Consider the following 18,717-nt stretch of genomic DNA (forward strand, 5'->3'; position numbering starts at 1 on the left):
AAAAAACTTAATCATTACTGAGTCATAATTGCGAATCAACTATTATTGTCTTGATGAGTTTAGCAATGACTGATGCTGTGATACGGATAGATTTTTTTTGGATGCTGCTATGTTTTTAAAGTTGTTTCTAAATTTGACGGACTGATGTGCTTCATAGAAATTGAATTACTAAAATAGTCAGTTAAATTTCAACTACAAACTAGCTCAGATTTCTATTTTATGCTTAAAAACACTCAAGTAAACCGTTGCTTAATTTTTCTGAAGTATGGCTGTATTTAATCAACAACATAAATTTAAAAACTTAACAACATTTTCACAACAAATCAGCTGATTTTTTAAGCAGCCTAAGCCGGCAAGAGTGCAACGTCCCACAGCATAATTGCTGACAAAAATTATAATCAGTGTTTAAACTCTGGCTATTATGTCATAATAACAAGTAGTTCAACCATGCCACAAAGAAAATACAGTAACACAGCAGCTGAGCAGCCAAGTGAAACTCTTAAAACGATTCCAAACGTGTACGAGCATGAAGCATGAAAGATGGCATGAAGCAATGTCTAAACCTTTCATGAGAAGTGCATTAGCACTAGGCATTTCTAGCTTACCCAGGGTGCGCAATGTCAAGCTACTACAACAACCAATGTAATCAATGCTCAACTCTGTGCCCAGTTGAAATACACTTATCCTCTTGCTTTTATAATAGTCCACTCAAAATACGAAAAAAAAAACCTTTACCCTGAACAAATTCCAAGAAAGCGTTTTATTGTTTTTTTGGTAGTATAACATGTAGGGAAAAACATACTAAAAGTTTACCAAAATAGGGTTACCACAAAGGGTCCAAATGTGACGTCAAAGAATATGGCCGCCAAAGCTATAAAATGTTAAAGGCGACTCGCCTTTCAGTGTCTATCATATTTTGTATAGTTTTCTGTGTATGATTTCATTGATGACTGTAATAAATAGATTGCAGTAATGTTTCTGTCGGTTCTAACAATTGATTTTTTTTCTTACAGAGCTGAGAATGTATATAACTTAAATGTATATAAGAAAACTTATATAATAATGATGGAAAGTCAAGAAACTTGCCCCTTATGCAGCCATGAAGTAGAAGATGACGGAGAAAGAGTGGTGATTGGTGCAAAAGGAGCTGAAGGGATCAATAAAGCCAGTATTGAGAGGGGCGTTAACACTGTGGTAGCTGCTGGAGCGGTGGTGCACAAGAGATGTCGTATGAAGTACATAAACAAGAAACAAATAGACTTGGATAAGAAAGCTACTTCCGTTTATCGTTCACCTGCCAAGAGAGGTACACGGGTGTCTACTGGATCCTATGATAGCACAATGCAGTGTTTCTTCTGTGGACATGAAGTGGTGAAGACAAGGTCCAGTGCTAATTTCGATGACTATAGCTTTGTTAAAACGGATGGATTTGTAAGGTCCATCTTGTCACATTGCAAACAGCGTAATGATGACTAGGCAATCACCATTCAAGGGAGAATCGCGTACTTTGAGAAAGACTTACATGCTGCAGACTGTCTGTATCATCGTTCATGTGACATTAACTTTCGGACAAATTACGGAATTCCTATGCGTCATGGTAGTGGATCTACTACAAAGAAACCGCGGAAGGTAGGGAGGCCGATGAACATGGACCAAGAGCAAGCGTTCTTGAGAATGTGTGCCTTTCTCGAGGACAACGATGAAGAGTAACTGACTGTCACAGATCTTGCAAAGAAAATGACGGAGTATCTTGTAGAAGGAGACAGTGCTACCTATAGTAAATGGCTGAGGTATAAGCTGGAGGAGAAGTATGGCGATTCGCTATTCATAGCAGAGTGTGAAGGGTTGCCTAACATTGTATCGTTCCGTGAAAAGACAAGAACAATCCTGAGGCACTATTTCAGTATTAAGGAAAAGGATGAAGAAGCCCAGCAGAGAGCCATCATAGAGACTGCGGCGAAACTCATCAAGAGCGATATCAAGTCTAAGATCCCATCTTCAACCGATGAATATCCGAAGACTTCTTCGCTTGAATGTGAGTCTGCTTTAGATTATTTCCCCCTGAGTTTGCGTTGCTTGCTTGAAAACCTCTTCGTTGGAAAGGACATTCACAGGAAGGTCGCAAGCATTGGACAATCAGTTGTTCAGGCAGTACGTCCCAGGGCTGTAGTAGCTCCATTGCAGCTTGGGTTAGCAATCCAGCTACATCATCATTTTAGGTCTCGATTTCTTGTAGACAGTTTCTCAGCCATGGGATATTGTTCATCATATTCGGAAGTTCAGCGATTCGAGGAAAACGCTGCCGCTTCTGTTGGCCAGGATGTACTCGGTGGTACCATAGACAGACTGGATACGGCACTGCTGTTCGCTGCGGACAACGTCGATCATAATATCATCACGTTAGATGGGAAGGGGACTTTCCACGGCATGGCGATGGTAGCTACTGTTACTCCAGGAAGGAAGGTCAGTCGCACTGTTCTCAGACGGAAGACTGCGGACTTAGAGATAGTTGAACAAAGCAGAGTTGATGTAAGGAAATACCGTTTCGCAAAGCACACTCGCCGAAACATAACATTCAAGCCCTTGCCATTTCTCAACGCCATTGACCATCGGGTTGATGTATTGTGGGAGATGTCTTTCCGCTTCAGACAGCCTGCACCGAGCTGAAATGGAATGATGCACATGCTACATAAAGACTGTGATCATCCGGGGTCGTCTACGGTAATCTTCCTGCCCATCATTGACATGTATTCCGGAGACAAGTCATGCATCTTCTCCACTCTTGAGTATCTGTGCAAACTTGCTGATAAACACCGCTCCGCTGCAGTTGTTACATTCGATCAGCCACTCTACTGGAAAGCGTCAAAAATCAAAGACGAGGTGCCTGAAGACAGCCCGGTTCAAGATGTTGTCCTGATGCTCGGGAGCTTCCACACATTGATGAATCTTATGGGTGCCATAGGAACGTTGTTGGATGGGAGTGGAATCAAAGAGATCTTGGGAACAATTTACGGTGACAATGCTGTGCAACACATCATGACTGGAAAGGCATTTCAGCGTGCAGTTCGTGGCCATCTCCTCCTTGATCAGTGTCTTACACAGCAAGTTGCAGACAAAGTACTTTGCGACCATCCCGGTTTTGCAGACCTGTTGCAAGAACTTGAGCAGTTGTATGCTCGGACACTGACAGGGGACAGTGACTTGAATTCGGTCATCACTTTTACCTGTCTTAGTGAAATTGTCCACCTCTTGTCCACCAAAAGAAATGGATTATCCGCTCACTCTCGCACCAGTAAAGTATAGCTGAATTACCAACAGATGGTAGACATTGCAAGGGAGCTTATTGAGGCCGATACAGGCCTCGAGGCCGAGGCCGTACAGGATCCTGGCTAATGCACCTTCATGCTGTAGCCGAATGTTTGCCCATTTTTGCAGCTGCTGGGCATGGGAACTATGTGAAGTTCGCCTACCTTTACCTCCAGTCAATGACCACTCTGGAAGATGATATGCCATCAGTGTTCCATAGATTTATGAATGGCTTGCATGTTAAAAGGCGTACTGATCAGTACTGGGCAGGCTTGGGTTGCGACCTAGTCATCGAGCAAGCTCTGATGCGCTCCCTAAAAACTGCAGGAGGACTCACCAGAGGAAGTGGAATGTCTGAACATCAGAGGGCCTTGTGGACTCTGTCTGTGCCGGTGTCCTCTTCCTACAGTGATACAATGCAGGGTTTCACTCGCCAGAGCTTTGTCACTAGTGAACAACACAAGGAGGCAAGAACGTCAAGGACGAGAAGAGATCGTGAAGACCTGGAGAAAATTGCAGATAAACTCGAGACCTTTTCACCTTTTTCTGATGAAGTGTCTCTTCGCAACATTATCACCGGGGTCAATGCAAATAAGGATGTGAATGTCCATAACCTGTTTACCATTGGCAGAGAAATAGTGGCAACAATGGAGGGTCAATTACTGTTTTCAGTTAAGTACAAGCGGTCAATGAAAGCCAAGACCCTGGCATCTAGTGTGGCAATTGACGTTGCTATGGACAAAACAATAGACCCCGCTCTTTTGTTCCAAAGGTTTCTTGTGGTGTCTCAAACTGCTCATCTTTCCCTTGATGAGGTGATGGCCTATGAACTTTCACCACACCCACCATCCCTCTTTGAGGCAAAACATCTTTTACGCAAACCAAACAAAGCACAACTGATGGCTGCTATAAAAGAACAGAGTTCAGATGACGCAGTACTCAAGGATGTACCAGAAGTGGAACATAATGTTCTTGACGGAGGTTCTCTTCTCCATCGACTGAAGTGGTCAGAAGGAAAGACATATTGTTCAATCGCTGACGACTATGCATCTTTCACAGTAAAGCAATATGGTAAGGCTACGATAGTATTTGATGGTTACATTGCCCATTGGAGAACCAAACACTAAGGACATTACCCATCAGAGACGGCGCAAAAATCGAACAAGTAACAAAGTGAACATTGCTGAAGGAACGAAATTTGTCGGGAAAAACGAGGATTTCCTTTCGAATGTGGAGAACAAACAGTCTCGTATCAATCTCATTTCACAACGCATGAAGGACAAAGGTTGTCACGTAATACAATCAGAGGGGGATGCAGATGTGGAGATTGTTAAGGCAGCAGTGTCAATGTCATCCAACAAAAGTACTAGTCTCATTGGCAAAGATACAGATCTATTAGTGTTGTTACTTCATCACGCGTCAACCAGCGATGGCAACAAGCTTTATTTCTACTTGGATAAAGGGAGTCCTGCAACAGTATACGACATTAAGGTTATGAAGAAGTTGCTTGGAAACGATGTCTGCGGCAGTCTTCTGTTCCTGCATGCATTCACGAGATACGATACCACTTCCGCGGTTTTTGGAATCGGAAAAAAACTCGCTCTACACAAGGTTTTGAAGGAAGACTCTGTCTTAAATAGCTGTGCTACGATGTTTTCCACATCTAAGAAAAACATAGCTGAGATTGAAGACGCTGGGTATAAAGCGATGGTGGCATTGTTCGGGGGCAAACCTGGAGACAGCTGTCTGCAATGAGGTATTCTAGTCTCTGCCAAAAAGTTGGTTTAGCCAACAGCTTTGTTACACCTGAACGACTGCCACCAACCTCCTCTGCAACAAAGTATCATGCCCTTCGGAGTTACCTCCAATTAATGCTTTGGATGGACAATGGTGAGGCCATGGACACTACTGAATGGGGATGGGAATTGCAGAACAACAGTCTAGTTCCAGTGATGATGGATACTTCACCTGCGCCAGAAACACTTTTGAAAATAATTCACTGCAATTGTTCTCGTGGTTGTAGTACAGTTCGGTGCACTTGCAACGGACTTATCTGTTCACGGGTATGCGGACCATGTCAAGAAGGGCATTGTGACAATATGAGTGAGGAAGCATTGTCTGATGATAAAAATAGTGACTATTAAAATGCACTGTGTATTCTATAATTTTTAGAAATGTACATGTATGTCATGACGTCATTGATGAGGTCATGACCTCGCCTGTCCATGTAGTTAGTATAAAACTTTGTATAAAAATTGTTAAATCAAAATATACAGTATAAAAAATGCAAACTCTTCTGTAACCTACAGCTTTGAAATAAAGAAATATTGGTTATTTTTAGTGCGATGGCTGTCATCGTCTTATGACGTCATAGTTAGAACCTTTGTGGTAATCAATTTTTGGTAAACTTTTAGTCTTTTATCATAAAACGCTTTCTTGGAATTTGTTCAGGGTCAAACCGTATTTTGACTGGACTATAAATGAATCCACAAAACTCATCATGTCATGGAACTCCCATTGTCTTAATGACGTTCCACCTGATCGTGAACGGATGTTGCTGTCTTGCTGACTTTATTTCTTTCAGCTTTCTTCATGCAATTTCCAAACTTCCAACTGCATGTAGGTACAAATAATTAAATTATAGCCTGGGTATAACTGCAATTAGTTGAGTTACACATAACCAAGCATTACACATCTACCTACTACAATCAGCATAATAGTATTTACCAGTACACTACATAAATATATGAATTGCAATAATCTATTTAAGTAACGAACTTTTATCAAGGTTTCTGTTGCACAACCATTTAATACTAGATGCCCAAAGTAGTCATTTTGACTACCAATTCATTAGCGCTGAATATTATTGCTAATCTTATTTTTTTTAATTTGTTGACGTGGTATCGTCTAGATCAGAGGTGGGCAAGCTTTTTGGACCACTGGCCAAAAACTTTTTAATCTTTGACATGTGGGCCATGTGAGTATAGTTAGTAACAGAAAACCTTATTTAGCTTTCACACGGAAACTGTTACTAGATGTAAGCATAACTTGATTAAGTTTGACACTCACAAAGCTTCGAAAACTTTACTAAAGAAGCTTTTCTGTAAATCTGGAGGTTAACTTTTTGCAAGATTAACAATTTTGCTAGGCTAGCCCTGCTGCCAGCTACGACAGATCAATCATGTGATAAACAAAGTTTCAACAATGTTCAACTGTGACGAAACAATAAGCCAAATTAACAATGCTTAGTTGTGACATGTACTGACATAACAATAAACCATAGACCCTACATAACAAAATTTCAATAAGATAGAATGATTGTTTGTGCATTAGAAAAACTAGTAAGGAACTGGGTTAACCGTTAAAGCATTCGTTTCCGCCAATATCAGGAGGGCCAGATTTAATGTTACAACCCAACGGTCCGGATTTGGCCTGTGGGCCGTAGCTTGCCCATGTCTGATCTAGATTCTAGAAAACATACAAAATTATGTAACACATTTTAAAGATAATTTTTAAATTCTATACAAGGTCATCAATAATTAATGTTACATCTTCAAATAACTCTATTTAGCTTCAATATTTAGCGTTACAATGTTAATATGTTGAATATCTCTCAATCATACGCGCCGACTTCCGGGGAGGCGGCGCCTCCCGTAAATTTATGGTTGAGGGGCACCAAAAATGGTTATTACAAGTGGTGTTTCAAAGATAAAACACTTTGCGAAAGAGACTTAGATCATTTAAAGTTAAACGGACTTAAAGAATGCCGACAGCAAAAAACAGCCTACGTTGCTCTTGCCCGCAAAACAGTAGTTGATCGCATGGGTTTCTCATATGGTATGGAAATTTCAAAGTAGATGGTAGAGTAACTTACGCTGCTGAAATAGTCACGTAGGCCTAACTATTCACTGCAATAGTAAACCAGCTAAATTAGACGCGCTATTTTCAACGAGGTCTTCCCCCTGTGAGATCAATTATGATTCAACAGAACGCATTGTTTTGTTCGCAATGTGTGAGAATTAAATCAAAAACCGATAAAAGAAAAGGTGTTTAATGGTCTTGGTTGCAGATATTGCTTGCATTAACGACGTCTCTTACCGCTATTATCACCTAGCTAACCTGACATCATTGTTTTATGCGGCCGCTAAGGTTTGACATCGACTTCAACGATCATGGAATGTTACGTAATTAGAACAATTATATCCTACACGCAAAAATAAAAAAAATGATCTCTTAAAACAGCTCTTTCTGCTGTTATGCCTCCTGAGCTTTGCATATTGCTCAACAAGTGCATAAAGTTTAAAATTGACAAGAAATCGTTAAGTTTGAATCACTGCAAATAAACGTATTCAAAACTTTAGTTTGACCGACGCCATTACACACTCCGTAATCTACGTCGGCAATAATTTTGCCATAGCAAAAATGTGTTCATTTTGAAAACTGCCAAGCTTGTCCCGTGTATAAGTTGAACCTGTCTTTTTGAAGTGAAAATGACTTGCAAACATCTCCACCTATACTCGAGTATACGGTATTCGATAAAAGACTATAAAGACTTTCGATAAAAAACATAAGAGAAAACACTTCGCCGTTGTTAACGCTTTGAAGGTAAGTAATTAGTAAAACGAGGTTAATAAAACTGATGGCAGGTTTCCAATCTGCTTGAGATCATGATTTTTTGCGTTTTATTTCGATAACTTCACTGTCTTGATCGTTGTTATTCACTAGCACGAAAAGGAAATGAATCGGCTTGTTTTCCAACTGTTCCAATTATGAGCTAACAATATCAAAATTTTTACGACTAGGCGTACTGCATGCGTAAAACTAATTGTGTTTCAAGCAGTGGTTCTAATAAATTCGGTTTGCGACCTAGGTGTCAATATTAACAAGACACTAAGCTTAATCAAAGACTATTTTAATTGAGTAAAATAGCGTTATGGTTATGACGTCATCACCTTTCTCGCCCCCCAAGGTTTTTTGAAAAGTCGGCGCCTATGTTATATTTTTTAGTCCTAAATTTTATGGGCTTTGAATGAAAATTTGAATAAAAGTATAGCTATTGTAGAGCTCTTCAAATCCGGCAAGTTAAGGAGTGATTTTTGTAAGGACTTAAAAATTCTTAAAACGCCAAAACAAACTGGAAATGTCCAAAATCAACCTGGCCAAGGTCACCCTCGAAGTGCCAGAACTTCGAAATTGATAAAAGCAACCAGAGAAAAGGTGTGAAGAAATCCCAAGAGATCCATTCAAAAACTGGCTCAGGAGGCGAACGTGGCCGATGGAGTATGAAACCATGTTCACAGTTCTCAAGAAGGATTTGAAGATGAGCCCATTAAAACACATGAAGAAACAGTTGCTGAATGCCAATACCATTGAGAAACGTCTCTCCAGAGCAAGAATTCTGCTCTCACACATTGAAGGCGGCACGCTGCCAAACCTTGTGTTCAGCGATGAGAAGAAATTTGAATATGTGTAGAAGAGAGCTGGTGCTATTCTAAATTGTGATCGAAATTAGAATCATATGAGAAGCTGTGAGTGAATCACAAAGTTGATTAAGAATTATAAGAAAAAAAAGGGTGCGATTAGTTTAAACCCGTATCAACGTAAAGTCAATCGAGGATCCGCGTAAAGCAGATACAAAAGCATCAATAAATTTGAGGAAAATGTGAACACTGTAATATTAACGACGACCTTTTAGAGTACATGTTAATTTAAACAGAAAATGATTGGTAGTGTCTATTAAGCCAGGACCTTTGAATTTCTTCCTTTGAAACCTTTGAAATTCTTCTGTTGTATATCGCGATTTCGGGTATTAAACCCTCTTCGGTACAACTTTATCAACAGCATAGTACAGTAAAATTTACAGCAGTTCACTTTAGAAAATGACTAAAAATGTTATGTGGTTGCCAAGAAACAAATTAGTCTGCGAAATTAGTCTACGAGCAGTAATAATGACAATTTTTATGCAAATTATGAAGGTAATTAGATCATACATTGTAAAAGAAAAGTGACAAACATTAGGAAATTTTTGACAGTTGCATCAATAAAAAGTACGAAAATATTAAGCATTCGGCGAAGTATTTAAATGTAAACAACAAACAATGGGGTCAGTCAAGCTGACATACACTAAACCCTGGGACAAGTCAAGCCAGCCTCCTGATAGCCTACATGATCCGAACTAGCGGATGCAAGATACTTCTAACTAATTATTTAAAAAAAATCTTTTCCTAATGTTTGTCACTTCACTTTTATAATGTATGACCTAATTACCTTCATAATTTGCATAAAAATTGTCATTATTACTGCTCGTAGACTAATTTCGCAGACTAATTTGTTTCTTGGCAACCACATAACATTTTTAGTCATTTTCTAAAGTGAATTGCTGTTGATAAAGTTGTGCTGAAGAGGGTTCAATACCCGAAATCGCGATATACAACAGAAGAATTTCAAAGGTTTCAAAGGAAGAATTTCAAAGGTCCTGGCTTAACAGACACTACCAATCATTTTCTGTTTGAATTAACATGTACTCTAAAAGGTCGTCGTTAATATTACAGTGTTCACATTTTTCTCAAAAGAATTATAAGTGTTGGAATTTATTGCTGTTTATTGTTACTTTGATTATTTGCTGGAAGTGTTGAGCTGTTCGTTGGAGTCCTTCAAGTATTTTTATATATCATTTCACTAGTAGAAGTATTCGACATTTAATTGACTGCTTTTCGGTGATATCCCATTAAACTACGGCATTAATCCTTTCCAAGTCTCTTTCCTGGTAAGAGATAGAAACAATCGTGACATTCTGGGGACTTGTTCGGGAACACAACCGAAAGAACAATACATCAACAACAAGCTGTCAAAATGACGGATACCGTTGAAAATGAGATGATCGAAAACTTATGGAGCATGGCAAAACGAATGGGGTTGAGTGGCAATGAGAAGTCAGTTTGTGATAAAAGCATATCACAAGATAATAGACCAAAAAGCTCAGCGATAGGCTGACGAAAGAGAAGAGAGAAGAGCTGCTCGTGAAATAAGGAAAGCAGAACTTGAAGCTGAAGAGAAGAGATCACAGCGCGAAGCAGAAGCTGTAGAGAAGAGAGCCCGGCGTGAAGCTGAAGAGAAGAGAGCCCGTATTGCTGAAGAGAAGAGTGCCCAACGTGAAGCTGAAGAGAAGAGAGCACAACGCTAAGCTGAAGAGAGAAGAGCGCAACATGAATTGGAGAAGTTAAGACTTGATTTAGAAAGACAAAAAATGGCTATTGGTGAGCGATCTATTTCTATTAACAATAATATTCGAGATGTTACTGTGGCGCAAGTTAGACGACCAGATTTGCCACCGTTTGTAGAGGAAAAATAGTTATTTAGATAGTTATTTGTTAAGATTTGAACGATATGCTACAATAGCCAAATTGGGGAAGTCGATGTGGGCTACTCAATTAAGCATGTTGTTATCGGGGCAAGCCCTTGATGTATATTCAAGACTTTCCCAAGAAGATGCAATGGACTATGACAGATTGAAGTTAGCTCTGTTTAAACGTTACAATTTTACCAAGTATGGATATTGTCAAAGATTCCGTGAAGCAAAACCACAGCAACATGAAAGCCCAGGTCAGTTTTTTGAACGTCTAAGAAACCTTTTGTTAAAATGGTTTGAACTTTCGGGGTCTGAACAATCGCTAGATGGATTAGCAAACCTAATAGTTAAGAAGCAATTCACAGAGTCATGTTCAAAAGACCTTTCTATTTATTTAATGAAGAGAAGTCCAAAGACTCTAGAACAGTGGTTCTCAACCTTTTTTCTTTTGTGGCCCATTTTGTTGCACAAAAATTCTTATGGCCCATTAATTGTGTATGCAAGAAAAAACTGCAAAATAGATTTAAAAAAGCAGCAGAAAATGTTCCAAAACAGATTATATCGTGCATCAATGAGATGCGTGCTTCTGAACGTTATTGACCAACTTGTAGTAACAGTGGTTCTCAACATTAATGCCGTATTCCTTCTTTGAAAGACACAGCTATTGTCAATTTCTCCCCACAATAATTCACAAAAAAGTACTAAATACAGATCTGCACAAATTTCAGTAGGCTGCCGCTTTCAGTTTGGCTGTGACTTGATGGTAATCACAAAGTGGTCTATTACATTATAAAGTGTTGTAAAAACTCGACGTTGATCTAAAACTATGTGCTCAGTCATAAATAAATTAACCATTTCAATAGATTATTTAGATAAATTTACATTTGATTTACATTTCTTCCCAATTCTTTTCAACACGATTATTTCTCCCTTTAAGTTAAAAATTTCTCCTATCGGAGCCAAGTGGCTCCCTACAAGAACCACACTGTTGTAGTTGCTTAAAATTAACGTTCGTATATGATGCAACAGACGGCATTGATTACATCACGCCACCAAAGTTATTATTTCAATAATTAGAATGAAAATTGCCATTCTGCAGCAAATTACAGCAGCACCATTCATTGTTGCTACAATCAAAACAACTAAACAAAACACACAAGTGTAAAATTAACTATATATAGTAACACAAATGAAACAAAATTTTTCACTAACTTTTGCAAATTTTTAAATAGGTCTGTGGCCCACCTCAAAATCTTTCCATGGCCCACTAGTGAGCCATGGCCCACCGGTTGAAAACCACTGCTCTAGAAGATATAGCCAGTATGGCGGAACAGTATTTAGTTGCTCATGATGACAAGTTGTCGATCGAAGAGACATAGTTATGCTATAATGACAAGGAGCAAACAAATAATTTTAAAGGAGGTGCTGTTCCAAGAGAAATACGTTGTTTTAACTGTAATGGCTTAGGTCATAAGGCTATCAACTGCCGGAGTAAGCCTAACAGAAATCATCAAGATTTGCAAAGGAATGCAAGGACAAGTCGTTTTCCCTATCCAATCAGTCTGGAAAGAACGGGAAAAACATGGACAAAGTGTTTATCGATGCTGTTGTGCAATAATCATTCATGAACCACCACTTGGGGAGGAGAGACCGGATAAAGATGATCAGTTGGAGAAGAAAACGGGAATGACGAAAAAAAATGCTTGCGAAAAAATAATACCTGAAGATTACCTGCCAGTAGTGACTGGGACAGTTGGAAACTAAAAGGTAAAAGTTTTACTCGATTCTGGTTCTACGAGTATGATTGTGAGGAGAGATTTAGTAAAAGACAGTCAGTTAACGGGAAAAACTGGCCATGTGATGTCGATAAATAACACTTTAATCCAAGGACCGTTAGTAAGGATATATATCGAAACTCCGTATTGTAGTGGGACTGTGAAAACGTTATGTTTACAAAACCCTTTAGTTGATCTTATAATCGGAAATGTTACTGAGAGAGATTCTGAAGTTACAGTACTTGTTATTCTTGTGGCAAGAATGGTCACTTTGCTCGAGATTATTCTGCAGATATAATCAGCGATGATCTCACGATTGCGAATACTACGAGCGCGAAGAACCGAGGAGAGGAGGCAGGCGACGACCATTTGGGGTTTGCTATAAATGCGATAGACGCAGACACTTCGCCAGGGAGTGCGTTGCTGACGGCGGACATTCGGAAAACAGACGTTGTGGGAAGATTGGACACATAGCCAGGAGCTGCTCGTTTGATGAAAAAGCTTGGTACAACTGTCACAGAGAAGGTCATCTGGCCGGTGTACGGTCGTTTGGTTGACAAGACATTTGGTCGACAGGACGTTAGGTCGACAGAACGATTCATTTTAGGGTTAGGGTTAGAGTTAGGGTTAGAGTTAGGTTAGGGTTAAGATTAGTTAACTAACCCAAACCCTAAAATGAATCGTTCTGTCGACCTAACGTCCTGTCGACCAAATGACCGGGTACCATCTGGCCAAGGACTGTCTGGAGAGGAGGTGTTTCCTATGTAAGAAGATGGGTCATCTTGCTCGCCAGTGCACTGAAGACATTGAGGACTGTGGAAACTTTCGCAGTAAACGCAATAATTATTGTTTTGAGAAACGCTGTTGTTGTTAGATCATGCAACGATGGATAAATGCGTCATTGAAGATAACTTATGACAATTGTTGTATTGAGTAGGGTGTACATTTTTTTACAGCCTATAGTGAAACCATTGTTTTTTGTCGGGAAATAAGTAGTTATGACCACATGTGAAATTTTTTTTCTCAACTCCATGGTTTCGAGGTCTTAACTGCCACTTTTCTTCATTTAAACAAACCTTGTCTACAATGTGTACCAAAAAAATTAATGCATCCCTTGATTTGCATTAACTGATGTATTTTCTTGCTTCTGCTTCAAAGGCACCAAACCCAATATGTTAGCAAGTGCAACAATAACTTCTATCTATTTTTTGTTACTCTGAGAACATGTAAGTTGAGTACTGAGCACACAAAAAAGTAGATACATTTTTGGTACTCACTGTATGAAACTAATAACACTCCTCCAGTACTATAATGTTCAATGCATTCCTTTGGTGCTTTTCTACACCAAAATTTTGAAATATCAGTTTGAAAACAAACATTTCAAACCCTACCATAACACAAACAGCACATAATCACATCAAAAACGAACAACAAGATTGAAATTTATTGCAGCAACATTCAAGGCTGTGGAGCCAAGCATTTTCTCTGGAGCTGAAGCCTTTTTTTAAATGTCTGGAGCTGGAGCTACAGAAATTTTATCTGCTCCAGCTTCAGGGTTGGGTAGCCTAATCTTGATTAGCTTAAAATCAAGTAGTAATACCGTACCGTACTGATAAACTGATGACATGAAGCTGCAAAATTACTATTTTAGTGTGCTTGCCCCTTTAAACAGAATTTTATATATAATGCTACAATGCAAATTACTAAACCGTTGTGTCCTACTGTGGTAAATGTTCTGAAAATATTTACACAGTCAATAAACATTGACCTTAGCCATATTCTCTAAAATTTTTGTCTAATTTTGATATGAGCTGAATAAATGAGATCAAAAAATGAATAATAGGTCCTGCATCTCCCCTAATATTACGCTATTTTTTTTATTGCTCTTTGGACGAAAATGGACAAAAACATGTTTCTTTCTACATAAGTTGATTTTTAAAGAAGTTAACACTTAACAATGTATAGTAATCAGATAAGAAACCTACCCTTCCGATTATTTTGGTACAAGTTCCAGCTCTCTATCTCTTATCAACTTCGAAATACGGCCAAAATTGCAAAAATTACTTGGTGGCATATCAAGATGATGTCATAATGAAAGAAAAAATGTCATTCTTAAAAAAGTCGCTCTAAAATGGGATCCCTACTATTGGTCACAGCGGTAAACCATAATCTCTTCGTGGGAAAATTTTAACATAAAGTTCCCGAATCCGTTCGTCTGTATATAATGACCGAAGAAACACACACTTGAACTTTATTTCAAACAGTGTATTTCTGTAAAATTAGCCCGCGGCTATCGAAATGGGGTGCAACGCGATACACCTCTGAAACTGTCACTACGATACAGATTACTTGGATAAATGACGGAGAATTTGTCCAGTTAGCAAGCACCAAATAAACCAGTTAAATGTGCGACCGACTTCCAACAAACAACTTCGAGAATGAATCAGAAAAATTTGTGATAACTCAAAGGCACGAGAGCAGTTCGTGTGACGCAATATTTCATGTCCAAACAGGTTTCAAACTGAAACAGGTTTAAACCGGTTTGACACAGGTCTTACGATCGATGGTGCAATTTTGGCTCATGTTTTAGGAATTTCCATGACGTAATATTCAGTAGACCCGAACGGTTTCTACATGACGTTTGACCAGGCGAACAACCGTCTGGAACAACTATACACACATGGTTGATTGTAAGTTTCACCGGCTAGTGTGAAAACTACATAGAAATTGTTAACGAAACATAGTGTAGTGCTGAGGGCTGAGTAGAACTCGTTTTGTTATGGTCTACCATTGTTAGTTTAATTTACAAAAACTTTGAACGCATCTCACATTGTGTTGATGTTTGGTTTTTATGACACAACTGTTGCACTGTGTCACTTTGGCTGGGTTAATCTTCCTTCATGGTTGCACAGGCGTCAGCTAACATAAACATGATGTCATGTATTCCCTGTTCGTGCAAGTTCGTTGACATATGCAAGCAAACGTTCCTCACAACCCAAGAATTTCTGGACACAGCCTCAACTGCTATCTTCTCATCTAAAATTGCCAATGGAAGTATCATTGAAGGTGATTAGCGTTTCAAATAAATCGTACTACGAACTACACTTAATTTGTGATACATAACACAAGCCAACAAAATAGAAAAAAAATTAAAACACATGACATGCGAGAGTCATTTCGAGGCCCCTGATTCCGAAAATGCACTTGTTTCTTTGGAATCGGTTCTAGTTTTTGAGATACAGCAAAATTATTTTTGGCAGTTTCGAGTGCCCATAGATGTAACGTCATGTCCTTTATTACATAGACAAAATTAAAAGTAATCTCAGGTACATTTCTGAGTTGTATAAATGTTATTTGGAACCAATCAAGTTGATTAGAACCAAACAAACAGCTATGTAACGTTTACTGGCCCAGTAACATTGCAAATACGATGTGAAGTAAGCCTGAGGACACAAAATGAAGAATATAGTATATAAATTGCGTTTACATTAAAATTAGTTGCTTACTTGTGATACACAAGGAACCACATTTGGCTACTTTCACCCATCTTGCCAAAGTGCTCAAACTGCAGAGGCAGTGAGGTATGCGCAATGCAACAGTAAGATGTCTGCTAGCAAACTGTTCAATTAGCGAACCATTCTGTTTGAATAAGTTATTTCTGATGATCCTATTAAGGTAAAACAGGCTGTTAAGGTTTTTATTGAACTAGTAGTGATTTTGATGCAATCTGCTCTATTTGACTTTTTGCTTGGTAACTAACCCTAAAAGCAAAGAAAAAACAGAACTGAGAACGTCCACGCAATGGCCGCCTTGCAGACCCCATATAATGAAATCCTTTGAATTCCAATGAAAATTTCCAATGAAATCCTTCATACTAAATCTCTTTTCTCTTGTCGTCATATATTTGTCACGGTTGCAGTAAAATATATCTGGATTGTTAGGACAACATCCTTCTTGCCAAAGGCATGTTTTATTAGCCTATGCCATATGTTAATCTATAGATCAAAATAAAAACTTCTTCCAGTAAAGACTTGGCCTTAGCAAAGACTTAGAATGAAAGTTTTATTTGTACAAGTATCGATTTCAGTAGGCCTACTTTTTCTATGCAAAGTTGCATTTATTAGCATATAATTTTGGGGCTATTTTTCTTGTTATGTACTAATTCATGACTCCCTTTCATTATCTACAGTTGATTTCAAACCTTGCTTGCGTTTTGAACTTATTATAATACTGTAGCAATAAATTGAACTAGACAAGTGCAATTATGACATCATACTGGTTAGCAGTGATGTACTAATTGAAAGCTTTGGATAACGATTTCAAAAATATTTTTATTGTCAAATACAGTATCTCGAAAACTAAAACCAATTCGAAAAAAACTAAGTGCATTTTCGGAATCAGGGGTATTGAATTACCCTAAAATGACTTTAACCTTTCTGCCGTATTTTTTGTTGGCTTGTGTAATTTTAAACTTTAATCGTTAATATAAACGTTTCTGCACATTACATTCCACTGAATGGATATTTATATCATTGGTGTTTTTGTTTGTTTGCCTCTGCTTACCGAGAATAGGACCCTGGTCGCTTGTCTTGTCTCATTGTCGAGGTTCATGCTGCATTTGCACATAATATACTTAAACCACTGATTGTGTTCATGAACCAGCGAACGATCAGAATGGCCTGTTTCGGAGAATCTGATTTGGAGAAATGCCACTTTCGGAGATAGCCTTTTTCGAAAAAAAAAAACGATTTGGTGATTTCTTGAAAATGCAGCGACTGCTTCTGTTTATTTAAAGAAATTGTAAGGATCATTTGGGTAGGTTATTGTTTCAGTGAGGTAGATGTAAATTAGCTGATCACTTGCCGGTATAGGCTATACTGATGTTTAGCAACGATCATTGTGCAGGTTAGGAAATTAACCTAACGTATAATTGGTGATGTCACAGTGGTGGATCATGCTAGTAACGTTGAGTCGATCCGGTTTCATGCATCTGACAAAGAAAAGTAGTTATTTACTTTAAGAAAAGTTTACTAACTTAAAGTTTGTAAAGTTAATGTATTACGTTTTGAGGAAGCGATTGCCAGATTCGCCACTGACGTGTCGACTGCGGTAATGATCCATGTGTAACAATTTTAGATGGGCAATTTGGAAGCACATCTTTGTATGCATGTCTTAAACCAGTGCTTCCCAACCTTTTTCAGTTCGCGACCCACTTTTAATGCAAGTTTTATTGTGCGACCCACGATGAGATATGACATCTTTACTACGGGCGTACGTACTGAAGTAGTTAATGCGACACAACACATCTAATTGTTACATATTTGTTACATTGTTGCATAATTGTTACGTAATCGTCGTCGTCGTGTGAGCCTTTGGGGCCGAGGGTCTATCCTTTTACCACCCCAGATTCACGATGTTCCCGGACTACACTGGAAGGCTACTAGAGAGCAGCCAGTCTTTAGTTTCATTATCCATGACACGCAGACCTTCCACTCCGTTAGGTGGCTTGAAGATGGAGCAGTCATTGATGATGTGGTCTGCGGTCTGTTCCTCGGCACCACATTCACAGGAGGAGGAAGAGGCCATTCCCCATTGGTGCATGGTTGAGCAGAAAAGCCCGACGCCCGTACGGAGACGGTTGAGGCGCACCCATGCCTGTCTTGGTAGTGTTAGACCGATGGGGCGTGTGTCGGCGTTGGGGATGAACGAATAGAGTCTGGCGGTTGACTTCCATTCAGAACTCCATTTATGGTCCGCCCAAGCAGCCGCAGAAATGTCTTGTACATCAGTTTCGTTGATAAGAAGGTGAGCGGCTGGCACAAATGGGTGTCTTGATTTCAGTCAACGGGGGTGCTCATTTGGGAGAGCAGAGATCTTGTGGTGGAGAAGGTGGTTAGGCTCCAGTGCCCGTCGACCGAGGGACAGAGTGGCTTCTTTGCGACGAAGCCCAGCGGGTTGGATGCCAGCAAGAATGGGGAGATTGTCCAATGGTGTGGGACGCAGGCATCCGGTCACTGTGCGCAGGGCGCTGTTTATGGCTTCAGCAGAGTACTGTGCACCTGTTTGGTGCTGCAGTGCTCACTGCCATAACATCGACACTGCCATGAAAAGTAACAAACAGCAAATGAAAGTAATAAAACCCATACAGTTGAAATTATCTTACGCAGAATCGAAACATACAACAGTACAAATAAAAACAAATCAACTTGAGCAAAAAAGATAGAGCAACAGTACTTGCACTGAAGACAGTTTAATTTTCTAAGTTTATTCTTCCAGTTTAAGCGTTCA

At 39.1% G+C, this 18,717-nt stretch overlaps 1 protein-coding gene across 1 annotated transcript in view; it reads left to right on the forward strand.

Moving 5' to 3' along the window:
- Positions 1–18,717, forward strand: part of LOC145768970 (mitogen-activated protein kinase kinase kinase 4-like) — a 202,857-nt gene that overhangs the window by 104,349 nt on the left and 79,791 nt on the right. Inside the window, exon 13 of the mRNA XM_082580572.1 lies at positions 15,342–15,495. Coding sequence (XP_082436698.1) covers positions 15,342–15,495 — 154 coding nt within the window. The remainder of the gene's footprint in view (positions 1–15,341; positions 15,496–18,717) is intronic.

Source organism: Aplidium turbinatum, chromosome 4 (assembly GCF_918807975.1).
Source record: "Aplidium turbinatum chromosome 4, kaAplTurb1.1, whole genome shotgun sequence".
NCBI lineage: Eukaryota > Metazoa > Chordata > Ascidiacea > Aplousobranchia > Polyclinidae > Aplidium > Aplidium turbinatum.